The sequence below is a fragment of the Rhinoraja longicauda genome, chromosome 1, assembly GCF_053455715.1.
Source record: "Rhinoraja longicauda isolate Sanriku21f chromosome 1, sRhiLon1.1, whole genome shotgun sequence".
Taxonomy (NCBI): domain Eukaryota; kingdom Metazoa; phylum Chordata; class Chondrichthyes; order Rajiformes; family Arhynchobatidae; genus Rhinoraja; species Rhinoraja longicauda.
In genome coordinates this window covers 129,483,218-129,497,068 of record NC_135953.1, presented here as the reverse complement: position 1 = coordinate 129,497,068, position 13,851 = coordinate 129,483,218, and the positions used below count along the sequence as shown (strand labels likewise).

The 13,851-nt window shown below is 38.7% G+C and overlaps 1 protein-coding gene across 3 annotated transcripts in view; it reads right to left on the bottom strand.

The window, feature by feature from the left end:
- rapgef2b (Rap guanine nucleotide exchange factor 2b) overlaps window positions 1–13,851 on the bottom strand; it is a 262,350-nt gene extending 248,499 nt beyond the window's left edge. For all 3 annotated transcript variants that reach the window (XM_078406666.1, XM_078406684.1, XM_078406675.1), the window contains exon 1: window positions 13,664–13,851. In XM_078406666.1, coding sequence (XP_078262792.1) covers window positions 13,664–13,732 — 69 coding nt within the window. In that variant the 5' untranslated portion in view covers window positions 13,733–13,851. The remainder of the gene's footprint in view (window positions 1–13,663) is intronic.

Genomic DNA, 13,851 nt, shown 5'->3' with positions numbered 1-13,851 from the left:
ATTGAGCCATCTACAGTGTACAGATACTTGATAGAGGGAATAACATGAATAATGTTTAATACAAGATAAAGCCAGTAATGTCAGATCAAAGATAGTCCAAAGGTGTCCAATGAGGTACGTAGTAGTTCAGGACTGCCCTCCCGTTGTTGGTAGGATGCTTCAGTTGCCTGATAACAGCTTGGAAGAAACTGTCCCTGAATTTGGAGGTGTGCTTTTTTACACTTCTATACCTTTCACCCAATGGGAGAGGGGTAAACAGGGAGTGGCCAGGTGCAACTCGTTCTTGAATCTGCTGGGTGGCCTTGCCGAAGCAGCATGAGGTGTAAATGGAGTCAATGGAAGGTGTTTGGTTTGTGCGATGGTCAGGGCTGCGTCCATAATTCTCTGCAATTTCTTGCAGACTTGGATGAAGCTGTTCTCAAATCATGCTGTGATATAAATACTTTTGGCCAACAGGCTTCTCGAACATCCACTTTCCTGCAAACATTTCCATCACCTGGAGGATTTCATTTCTCCATCCAGATGTAGCCGTCTGCCTAAACCACAGGAGTTTCCCCAAGGAGAGAGAAATTTATTAGCAGGTTTAGTTTTCAAGTTGAATCCCGAGAGCTCAGCTTTTCTGCATCATCCTTAGCCAACTTGGTCCTTTATCCTAGTCACCAAATTCCAGTGCTTAAGGTGCCCTGATTCTAAGATGACATTTACCCTAAACTATAAATTCAAGATGTAAAAGTAAAACCACTCATCACAACCATCTGACCAACCCTGGATTTCTGACATCAGCTTTTCAAATTTCTCTTTAGCAATGTGCAACTCAGTAACTCTAATTATGCTCCATTACAAGTTTTAAGTGATCACAGGATCTTTGGTGTTTTTGATTGCAAAATTCCGAGCTTTCTCTGGGTATTAAATCCATGCCCAAAAGTGCTGAAAATCTGTTCTGCTCAAAATCGCAAGTAAGATGTGAAAAATAGATCGAGTCTAGGATTGTAACAGATCATAACATGATCACTAGATCAGCAATGGCAGTTTACATTATTCTTAAACTGGCAGGTTCATCAATGGTCAAGCACTTACAAAAAATATGTTCTGGTTAGTTTGCTCACACCCACTCCTTCCCATCCATCATTTGACACTAGCAAAGTACATCCTTAAAGATAAGCACATTACATAATTGCTATTAGCACCTACACATTATTCTTTATCCAAAAAAGAGTTAAAGGTTTATGAAATACATTTTAATTCATATATCCAACACCAGAATTCCTATTCAAATTATAAACAATTTCAGCAATACTGTGAATGATGCATTATCATGGAGCCTTTAATTCTGCCCAACCATATTTACTTTGCCAAATGTTTCTCATTCTGCATTAACGTCGAACATTAACCAATCCAACTTCATGCCTGCATAAGGGTCTCGACCCAAAACGTCACCCATTCCTTCTCTCCAAAGAGGCTGCCTGTCCTGCTGAGTTACTCCAGCTTTTTGTGTCCAACTTCCTAACAACCTCTCCATAATCTGTAGCTTCAAGCCCAAGGAAAAGAATGCAATACTAGTCCATGGAAAGGAACAATCAGCATAGGAATTATACAATTTCTATTATATTTAATTCTAGGATTTAATGTTTTAGCTCAATCAGAGAAGAATTGCCCCTCTTTGGATACAAGATTAAAAAATAACTTTAAAGTTTCTTGAAATTCCCATTTCCTCTTTGAGTCTCTCCGGCAATCATACTTCCTGTTTACAATTGCTAACCTCATCCTGTACTTTGGATTCAACCCATTTGTAACTTCCTGCACCCAAAAGTAAAGCTATTTCAACTTATTTTTGGTTGATTTAAGAGGATGTTACTAAAATAGAACATAAAAGATGTACAACAAAGAGGATTAAAAAAAGATATCCAGCAAATCATTGCACAATTAAGTTTGTGTTTTTTTGTAAATAAAAACTCCATTTAAAATTAATTGTGCAAAAGCATCTCACATGGGAGGCTCGGTATGCTGATGCAGATGACTGTTCTGACAGTCAGATTTCTGTAATGAAACTGAATTCATTGCATATGTGTGCAGTGCAATGGAATGTAAACGTACATTTTTTAAATTCAATTCATACTGTACTTACACCCATGTCTAACCTGAAATGTTGAATGTGTGTCACACCCAAAGACCTAATGGCACCACGAGCTGAACTGCACAATTTCCAAAGATTTTGCAAATAGCAACAATCAAATAGTGCCAAGCGTACATTATAATTACATGTACCCAAAATACATGGGATTTTGCACAGGAACTTTTCTGTGATCTAAAATTGATCTTGGAATAGCAGTCTCCGTAGGAGATCTGTAACTCATACAATGCCATTCTCCATTTCTCTAATCAGATTACTGAGGCATGCAGAACATATTTGTGGATGAGTAAATTATTTCATACAACATCAAGCAAAATGAAAAGAGGGTAAAGTGTGATTATGGCAGAAGAAAGAAAATAGATGTAAATACTTAGGATGCCTGGCAGACACAGCCTTATATTTATGTGTCCCTTTACAATCTCAGGTCATGTCAAAATGAACAACCATTAAAGTTTTTATTTATAAAGTCTTGCCAATGAAGACAAATTGTTAATTTGTGCAACAGCATGCATTCCAAACAACAAGATCACCATGACCATGTGATCGGATCTTCATTTTAAGTGATTTTGAGGAAGGGAATCTGGGTAGGAAGAGGCAAGTGTGAGAGTAACAGAGAACAAATGGGATGAAGTCTCCAGTCCTGCCCAAAAAGCAAAGAAGCAAGAGGGGGAGGAGGAGCAGGCCAAATACAATAGATACAAAAACAGGCAGATACCAGTAAGGAAAGCAACAGGCAGACACAGATGAGTAATGATAGATGATAAAAAAAAAGTTTAACAAAGAGAGAGGGGAAAAAGGGATGTGTCCAAATAGTAAGGGGCAGATGGAAACTTGCACATGTACCAAATCGGCAGCCTTGAATACAGAGGACTGTTCTTAAAAACAAAATCATGCCATGTACAAATTTAATTTACTTTCTAAACAATTAAATGAATTATAACTCAGGATGGTCAATGATGCAGTTAATTCTCAGACTTTCTTAGACAGCTTCACTGTAGGAAAAAAATACAGATCATAACATGTATGAAGAATTGTTGAGAAATTAAATCTTTATGTTGACTTTCAAGTACATTCATTTTACTCCTTTAACAACCAGCCAGTGCTCAGCTTTTCATGAACTTTCAAACATGCTTGGAAGTCCAAGATAAGTAGGAGTTCAGATGCAAGCACATCAGAACTCTTATTATGCTGATCATCACTGTGGGACCAGAAGCTGATATTTTTACCAATGCTGAAATTTTGTAAAAATATAATAGAGAAATTATAAATAATGATGAATAATAATGAGAGAAAATTATGAATAGAGAAATAGATTATGGAAATAGAAAAATCTTGACAAGAACAAAACAAAATACCACAATAGTGAAGCTTTTTCTTGACCATCAGACTTTTCTTTCAAATTAACATGGATTCTAACCATTTATCTACAACTTCCCACAATTTGTTGTTTATGAGATTGTGCTATGCACAAATTGATTTTACAAAGAACAAATATGACCACAAGGCAACAATGGCCCCAAAACAGTTCTAAGATTATCCAAGATCATCCTGAAAATCGTAACGACCAGAACAATCCTTCTTCAGATCTGATAAAATTCTAGAAGACCAAACTTTCTTTCTTGGCACACCTAACCTAAGATACCAGCCAGCTAAGGCCATGCCAGGATTCCATTCATGCTGCACATAAGAAACTGATGTCTGAAGAACATCATCAGACCATCAGTCTGAAGAAGGGTCTCGACCCGAAACGTTACCCATTCCTTCTCCCCTGAGATGCTGCCTGACCTGCTGAGTTACTCCAGCATTTTGTGAATAGACAGAACTATGTGAGCTCAGAAAAAAAATGGATCAGATTAAAGTTTTGCATACTCAGTCCATCCGGTCTTGAGTAATGGTAGAAATTTAACAGCTACAGATGATAGAAGCAAGGATATTTCAGCATCAACAATGTAGGAACTCAACTCAAGTACCAAATCCAAGGCTAATTGTGTCCAACAAGCTTCAACCATAAATGCACGATGTACAATCTAACTCTTGCTGGGATTGATTGCAAGAGACAAATATTACAAGTGTTCATCATCATCAAAGTTATTCTTCAGCTAATCTAACACATTCACCATCACCTTAAAACGCATACACCAATAACAATGCAAATCCTGACAAACACAGTTACTTTAGCACATACTGGACTTGGTGCATTTCTAGCCACACTGGCACTGGGCAACTCACATGAGGGAAAACTGCTCAGTCATAACATGTCCTCAAAAAGGAAGACAAATACGTGTCCAGTTTTCTTCTCTTTGGTATACTATCAAAGAAACAAGTGTGTTATTGTCATGTGCCCCAGACAGAACAATGAAATTCTTATTTGTAGCAGCACAACAGAATATGTAAACATAGAAGACACAAAATGCTGGAGTGGTTCAGTGGGCTAAGCAGCAGCTCTGGAGAGAAGGAATTGGTGATGTTTCTGGTCGAGACCCTTCTTCAGACTGATGTCAGGAGAGTAGACAGTAACTCTCTTCGGAGAGAGGAGGGGAACTTCTTCATAGTAGACATACCTTGAGAAGATTTTGCAGCGGAGCAGACAAAATGTGTAGGAAAGAACTATAGTACTCTGTAAACAATGATATATATATACAAGACCAAGTTGACCCGTTGGGCCCAAACCTCTTCTGCATTGGTGCAGCACCCTCTCCTCCCCTTCTCCCCTTCCCCCTCCTCTCCCCTCTCCCTCCCCTCCCACCCTTCCCCTCTCCCCCCACTCCATCCCCCTCAACCCCCCTTATCCTCCCTCCTCCCTCCCTAGGAGATACATTTAAACTTTAAAATGTGAATAACCTTAAAAATATAACACCGATTTCAATGAAACTTCTTCCATTAGCACCAAAGGGAAGACAGTGAGTAAGGTGGGCCTAAAATTGTCGCGCTATCGTGTACCGTTTTGGCTGTAGTTCAGGAACAAACAAACAAACGAGAATTTTAGTATATAGATAATATATATAATATATACTATATATTTATATTTTGCACACATATCACCCTGCTGCGGTCTCAGCAGATTGGCATCACATTTTTAGGTACGCCCACTGCTTCACCCAACAACAAAAACTGGCTGAGAAACTTGCACGTTTTGATTGCAACACCTACCAAAATAAGCAGCACCACATCAACTAACTCAGACTGTTTTCACAGCTTCTCCTAAACGCATGGCCTTTACCACATAGAAGACCAAAGGCAACAGTCACATAGGAACAGCACAAGCTGCAAGTTCTCATTCAAGTCACACAACATTCCATACTGACACTGCATAATTTACAGTTCAAAATACTGGAAACCCTGACCTGATGATACTTATTTATGAGGTAATAACTTAATTCTCGTTTCTGGTTTGAAAGACACATGAAATTGCACAGTATCACGTATAATGATGATTGCATTAGGGATATTGACACAAAACCCATAGGTAATGGGACAAGGGCTTCAAGAAAGTGAAAGGATTAAATATTTTCATTTCCCACAACCATACAAGTCCAAGTTCAACCAGGCAGTCTGATCTGGAATCATTATCCATAGTTGTGAAAACCTCAGAAAATACTTTATTTTACAAATCAGGAAGCATCCATACTAAACTTTAAGAAAAGTGGCAGCTGATCCACCAAGTCTGCCTATACAAATGTAAAGCCTTATGCAACAGCTGCTCATTAAATTACATTCAATTCCCTTTTTGTGCACTTCAAAGCATGCTACACGAGCACTAGATTCCAAAAGTTTCCCATCTTTTTTTATATAATACAAGGACAAGTAGTCCAGGCTGAATATCTGCAAAGAAATACTGCTACTGTTGTGGGGCTGCAGGCATCAACTGCTGTGTGGCAACTCGGTTTTTAGCCACATTTCCAACTTGCAAACTATTTGGATTATAAACGATTTTCAGGAACAAAATCTTGTCCCATCTTGCGGAGGACATGTATCTAATATTGTAGAGAGCAGCTCTCTATACTCTGTTCAACACTGATTGATAAATCCGTGCAATCTTGAGTACAAGAAGAAAATGGACAATAATAGGCAGAGAGAAGTATGTGCCAATCCAATTCGAATGACATAGTTCTCAATTCATCCAGGGATATCAGTGGGGGTATTATTTCCATGCAATGCATTATTAAATGTTGCCACTTTACTGTGTATAACAGAAAGAGCAAATTATCCTGAGGCTATGCTGCATGAGACACTGTTTTGGTCTTTTTACCAAATATACAAGGTGGTCAGTTAATCTTATCATGACAGATTTTACTTTGCATCTGTTCCCGATTGTGTAAATCACTAATCCTGGCCAACAGCCACCATCAGGCATGACACCCGATTGTCATGTGTTCTACCCTCTTTTTCTTGCATACAGAACATGTTCTGTGCTTCAAATTCACAATCACTTTATTAAACCTCCTTTTCTTTCATCAAGATTGATAAAATTCACACCCAAGCTTCAATAACTCTGAATATATACATGTCCTCAAACGTACCCACACATCTTGAATTTACATATTCTTTTAATTAGGATCTACTGACCAAAACATCATCCTTAAATTACGTCTGTGATTCCTCAAGACCTCTTCAAAATATCATAAAGCAAAATCATTTAATTGTAAAATAAGGTTGTTTATGTTATCACTATGGCAGAACAGTTTGATACCTCCACCATAAAGGAAAATAACCAATTGCAAGGAAATTCCATATGGTGCACCCTTCCGACAAAAAAAAGAATGAGACCTAATTTATAGCTGCCATGTATTAATTTTGTAATCTAAAAATTAATTAAGTCTTACACAAATAATTATTTAACGACCTCTGGGGCTGTCTGTTTGGGGACCAAGATCAAATTTCTATAATGAGATTCTACCCAAGTACATATGTGAAACATAATTACTTTAACTCGTATTCATATAACTGACAAATGGCTGATAATATTAATGCTTATATATTGAAGAGTAGAGCTGCATTGACAAAAACAGACATTGCTCCTGTACTAAATCACATTAAAGCAATGACAATGCAATTAAGTTCATGATGTTGATTTATGTTGCTCAAGAGATTTGCTTTTTATATGTACACAATGCAGTGAAATATATAACTTAGAAACATAATTTAAAGAAGCAACAGAATATTATAAAAACCAAACAAGTGGTTATTTTACCAAGTCGGTTTACACTCTTACTTTGCTTCCTAACGAATAGCACATACAATTCCTTATTGGTAGATCAAATTAAAAATTAAAAGCATCAATTTTTTAATGGCCGTTCAATCTGATTGTACTTTGATTTTACATATATTATACAGTTATCCTTAATAATATCATGCCAATGAGATAAATCAATTTCATTTGTTTCTTCAAAATTCTAATGAATTTGTGGTTTCATTCTTGGTGCACGACTAGCATTGTTTGCCTTTAAATCCCTCTTCAAAAATCAATTGTGTTTTGGAACATTTCTATAATCAAAATTATCTTTAAAAATCCCAAGGGGAAAATAATGGACAAGATATTTGAACGCTGATAATTCAAAACATAATACACCTTTAATCGAATGATAAACAGGTTACATTTGCTATATATTGTTGAATATACCAAAATGATAGAAATTTTAACTTTAGTTCAGAACATTAACTAAATGCTGATGCATTGACATAATCTCCTTTTAGATTATGTTTCTTCAAACATATACATAACATAACATACTTCAACTAACAAGGCAACAACAAAAATAATTCTTATTAATATGATGATAACAGTCTTCCATAAAAGATAATTTGAACACAATAAGAAAGCTGGAAGTTCATTTACCAGCGGACTAAAGCACAATCTTCACAAATATCCTTGGAGAGCATTAATAAGCAGTAAGGGCAACAAGAGTATAATGACCATTCCACGTGTGTATGTACATTTGATTCGAAATTATTTCAAATCAAAAATATAATGGACTGATATGCCAAGATTACTTTTGTGCTTTCAACAGGCTTTGATGTTCTTTTAAAATTGTCCCAAGTGATACTAAATGTTTAAGAATGTGTAACACATTCAATAGCCCCAATGATGAAACTAGTGGAGTGGAAACTTACTGGATGTCAAGGCAATTCACAGGATCCCTTAGGCTGTCAGCATTGAAACACACCTATAATGCACAGGCCGCCAGTAGAAGTCTGTGCTATGGGCATTCTACAAGAAACAGTATGCACCTGTGCAGGCAGCCAACTGTTTTACGGCAATGGAATAGTTACTGATTACTGGAATAAACGCCCCATCAACATTCCCCTCTCAGGTCTTCCTGTTGCACTGTCCTTCCAAGTCCCTTAATAATTCCTTCCACCAAGCTCCTCCGTCCAACACCTGAGAGTACAGGGTGATGTCATCCCAGGGTATGACAGCATTGGGGCAATAATTGGGAAAATTCATGGTCTAACAATAGAACAATCTAACAATCTGACTGGAAGGAGACCCTAGCAGGGAAGACGGTGGAACAGCAATGGCAGGCATTCCTGGGAATAATGCAGAAGTTGCAGGATTAATTCATCCCAAAGAGGAGGAAAGATTCTAAGGGGAATAAGAGGTACTCGTGGCTGACAAGGGAAGTGAAGGACAGCATAAAAATAAAAGAGAAGAAGTATAACATAGCAAAGAAGAGCAGGAAGACAGAGGATTGGCACTCTTTTAAAGAGCAACAAAAGATAACTAAAAAGGCAATACGGGGAGAAAAGATGAGGTACGAAGGTAAGCTAGCCAATAATATATAGGATAGTAAAAGCTTCTTTAGGTATGTGAAGAGGAAAAAAATAGTCAAGGCAAATGTGGGTCCCTTGAAGACAGAAGCAGGGGAATTTATTATGGGGAACAAGGAAATGGCAGACGAGTTGAACCGGTACTTTGGATCTGTCTTCACTAAGGAAGATACAAACAATCTCCCAGATGTACTAGTGGCCAGAGATCCTAGGGTGACAGAGGAACTGAAGGAAATTCACATTAGGCAGGAAATGGTGTTGGGTAGACCGACGGGACTGAAGGCTGATAAATCCCCAGGGCCTGATGGTCTGCATCCCAGGGTACTTAAGAAGGTGGCTCTAGAAATCATGGACGCATTGGTGATCATTTTCCAATGTTCTATAGATTCAGGATCAGTTCCTGTGGATTGGAGGGTAGCTAATGTTATCCCACTTTTTAAGAGAGGAGGGAGAGAGAAAACAGGAAATTATAGACCAGTTAGTCTGACATCAGTGGTGGGGAAGATGCTGGAGTCAATTATAAAAGACGAAATTGCGGAGCATTTGGATAGCAGTAACAGGATCGTTCCAAGTCAGCATGGATTTACGAAGGGGAAATCACACTTGACTAATCTTGTGGAATTTTGTGAGGATGTAACTAGGAAAATGGACAGGGGAGAGCCGGTGGATGTAGTGTACCTTGACTTTCAGAAAGCCTTCGACAAGGTCCCACATAGGAGATTAGTGGGCAAAATTAGAGCACATGGTATTGGGGGTAGATACTGACATGGATAGAAAATTGGATGGCAGGCAGAAAGCAAAGAGTGGGGATAAATGGGTCCCTTTCAGAATGGCAGGCAGTGACTAGTGGGTACCGCAAAGCTCGGTGCTGGGACCGCAGCTATTTACAATATACATTAATGACTTGGATGAAGGGATTAAAAGTAATATTAGCAAATTTGCAGATGACACAAAGCTGGGTGGCAGTGTGAACTGTGAGGAAGATGCTATGAGGTTGCAGGGTGACTTGGACAGGTTGTGTGAGTGGGCGGATGCATGGCAGGTGCAGTTTAATGTGGATAAGTGTAAGGTTATCCACTTTGGTGGTAAGAATAAGAAGGCAGATTATTATCTGAATGATGTCAAGTTCGGAAAAGGGGACGTACAACGAGATCTGGGTGTCCTAGTGCATCAGTCACTGAAAGGAAGCATGCAGGTACTGCAGGCAGTGAAGAAAGCCAATGGAATGTTGGCCTTCATAACAAGAGGAGTTGAGTATAGGAGCAAAGAGGTCCTTCTGCAGTTGTACAGGGCCCTAGTGAGACCCCACCTGGAGTACTGTGTGCAGTTTTGGTCTCCAAATTTGAGGAAGGATATTCTTGCTATTGAGGGCGTGCAGCGTAGGTTCACTAGGTTAATTCCCGGAATGGCGGGACTGTCGTATATTGAAAGACTGGAGGGACTAGGCTTGTATACACTGGAATTTAGAAGGATGAGAGGGGATCTTATTGAAACATATAAGATTATTAAGGGGTTGGACACGTTAGAGGCAGGAAACATGTTCCCAATGTTGGGGGAGTCCACAACCAGGGGCCACAGTTTAAGAATAAGGGGAAGGCCATTTAGAATGGAAATGAGGAAAAACTTTTTCAGTCAGAGAGTTGTAAATCTGTGGAATTCTCTGCCTCAGAAGGCAGTGGAGGCCAATTCTCTGAATGTTTTCAAGAGAGAGCTAGATAGAGCTCTTAAGGACAGCAGAGTCAGGGGGTATGGGGAGAAGGCAGGAACGGGGTACTGATTGAGAATGATCAGCCATGATCACATTGAATGGTGGTTCTGGCTCGAAGGGCCGAATGGCCTACTCCTGCACCTATTGTCTATTGTCTATATGGTAATCTGAGGTCCAACAATAGAAGGTGGGTCGTCAGCAATCTACCAATGGGAGGAGAAACAGGTCCATGTTCCAAAAGCAGTACGATGCCTCATACATAGTCCACAAAAAGGGGCAAGTAATTAGGTTGAGTGGGAAGAGTTCAGATGCATTTTGTCAAGGGCAATATGGCCACTTAAAAGATGTTACATTTTTCACTAGTCAAAAGGTAAATTTCAAATCAATCTCTCCATTATCACACACAACGTAGGTTAAAAAAATGTGGTGATTGCAGTAATTATGTCTTTAATGGAAGCTATATTTCTGCTCAATTCTAGTTCTATGGCAATATTTGTTGATTCAATGATAGCAGTTCATTTGATTAAGAATTTTTGCAATGTATAACTTGTTAAAATAGCATCCCAGAGACATCTTTGAAACTGCTGCAAATTTTTCATTAGATCCTCTTGATCAATAAACCACTATTGATAAATGAGGAACAATGGGATACAGGTTAGGCAGGCTTATGACCTATTTAATTATAAAGTGAATTATGAAACTGCCACCAGCAAATTACGACTATAATTTTATCTGTCATTTCTCTGGTGAAAAAGATAAATATTGCAAATGTCATAACAAGTGTACAAAATAATTTAAGGCTTCAATAGAGGCATGAAGTATTTAACACTAGTTTACGGTCACAAATTAAATTTATTACCTTTCAATACAATTGATATGTCAGCCTTATAACACCCAAGTGGTACGTGTTAAATTGCAAAATGCATGAGGGAGCCAAAACTCACAAATACCTTCAACCTTTGGTTTGATTCATTTCAAATTAGTGATGCAATATTTCAGATAGAGAAAATGCAGCAACAAAAAATAAACTTTCAGAACATTTTCTGCATTTTATTAGATTTGAGTTTCATTCAGTATTAAGCAAAATTCTAATTTGTCATTCCACCAACTGTATTGTTTCCAAATTCAAATGTATTGATTTCACCAGAAAGTAAACACATTTAGTTTTTAACATTATCCTGTCAAGTGATTTGTGGTCTGAATTGTTTATTCACAAAATGCTGGTAATTCAGCAGGTCAGGCAGCATCTCAGGAGAGAAGGAATGGGTAACGTTTCAGGTCGAGACCCTTCTTCAGACTGATGTCAGGGTCTGAAGAATGGTTCCGACTCAAAACATCACCTATCCATGTTTAGTTACTCCAGCATTTTGTGTCTACCTATCCATGTTTTCCAGATATGCTGCCTGCCGTGCTGCGTGACTCCAGGACTTTGTGTCTTTTTTTAATGAAAAGCTCAAACACAACTGGTTGAAACAAAGTAAAGAAAAAACAAATCTAACATGTCTCAACATCAAAAAGAAAGCCCATCAACACCTCTACTTCCTTAGAAGATTGAGGAGATCATTGTGCCAACAAATACTCTCTTGAACTTCTACAGGTGTCGGAAGAGAGGACATTGACTACAGCAGTTGCATCAGGGCCTGGTTCGGCAATTCAAACACTCAGGTACAAAGGAGATTACAAAGTGATGAACATCATGGTAGCCAGCATTATTATCCAGGACCCACATTATTCTGGCACTGCTCTAATTTCACTCCTGCCATTGAGAAGGTCTGAAACTAATGTCCAGGTTCAGGAAGTTTCTTCCCAACAACCATCAAGCTAATAGACAGTACGAACTCCAACTAAACTCCAAACTGCCTGGGATGCACTAGCCGCTTTGGGCTTTGTGTTGTTTTTGCACTTCTTTTTAATTTATAAAACAGTTTTTGTTTATATTCTCTATTTGAACGCTGTGTTTACAAACTTTCGTTATTGTTGTTGCAAGTAAGAATTTCATTGTTCTGTTCCAGTTCATATAACAATAAAACACTCTTGACTCTCTAAAAACTAATGTTATATATAGGAAGACATCCCAAAAAAGTGTGGTTAGTCAGTTCATTAGCCATTGTAAATTGCCCTTAAGTGTGCAGATAAGTTTTGAAATCAAAGAGAAATAGATTATAATACAGGGAGTATAAAAGACGGAAATAATGTAAATCACCATGGAATCGATGAAGGGCCTGTATCCGCACTATATCTCCATGACACAGTGACAGCTTGGTCAGATAATAAACCGACGTCCTCTTTCCACCACCAAAGAATGTGAGAAAAGCATTATCATTTTCACAGAACATATCTAAGAAAGTCGAGTCAAAATGTCACTAGTCTCCGACACAAACGAAATTCATAGCATCAATAAAGACCAGCAATGTTTTATTTTGAAACCACTTAAGCTCCACCTCACAATAGGGTGCCTAAAGACAAGGCTTAAGTACACCATCATAATATACACCATTGAAAATGTTGCAATGACAAATAAGAAGGCACTGATGCGCATTCTCTACCATTCCGACCAACAACACAACCTCAACTTCCTGAATCTGCATTCATCACCGTAGAACTGATTTATTGGCGTACGAAATTGGATAGTTCAGGAAAACATTAAACGGGCACAAAAAAAATATGCAGACATTTTAGCACAGGTGGAACAGCACTTCAAAGTCCTTGCTGGCTAATGTTGAGCCAAGACAAGGATCAAAAGTGGCGTCTTTGGGAAACTATATCCCTCGATCCCAATCTCGGTTTATAAAACCGCGGACGGATAGAAACGCAATTACAAAATCAAAAATGCATCGGCTTTATGGCTGCGAAGTGATTGATATTTTAAATATGCAACCATTGGAAGAGTCACACCTGTTTACAGGGAGGGCACCAGCAGAGCCGAGCGGCCCGTCACTCTCTGGAAGTGAAATTCCTTTATCTGAGTGAGCACCCACACTTTCTTCCCGTTTGTATTTTATCTTCATCCCTTCTGATATATTTTCTTTTCTCCCCCCTTTTTTTTTTTTTTTTACCTGTTGCGTCCTTTCTGCTGGGTTCTTCATCACCGCCTGCCTGAAGCTGTTATCCACATAAGACGCCATGGTGTCGGTCGGGAGTTTCTTTGGGTGATCTGGGCCTCGCCTCGGCTGCCCGCTTCCCTGCGCCCCCGGGCCGTCGTCGGCTGGGCGACGAGTCGTCGGTGGGGGTGGGGGTGGTGATG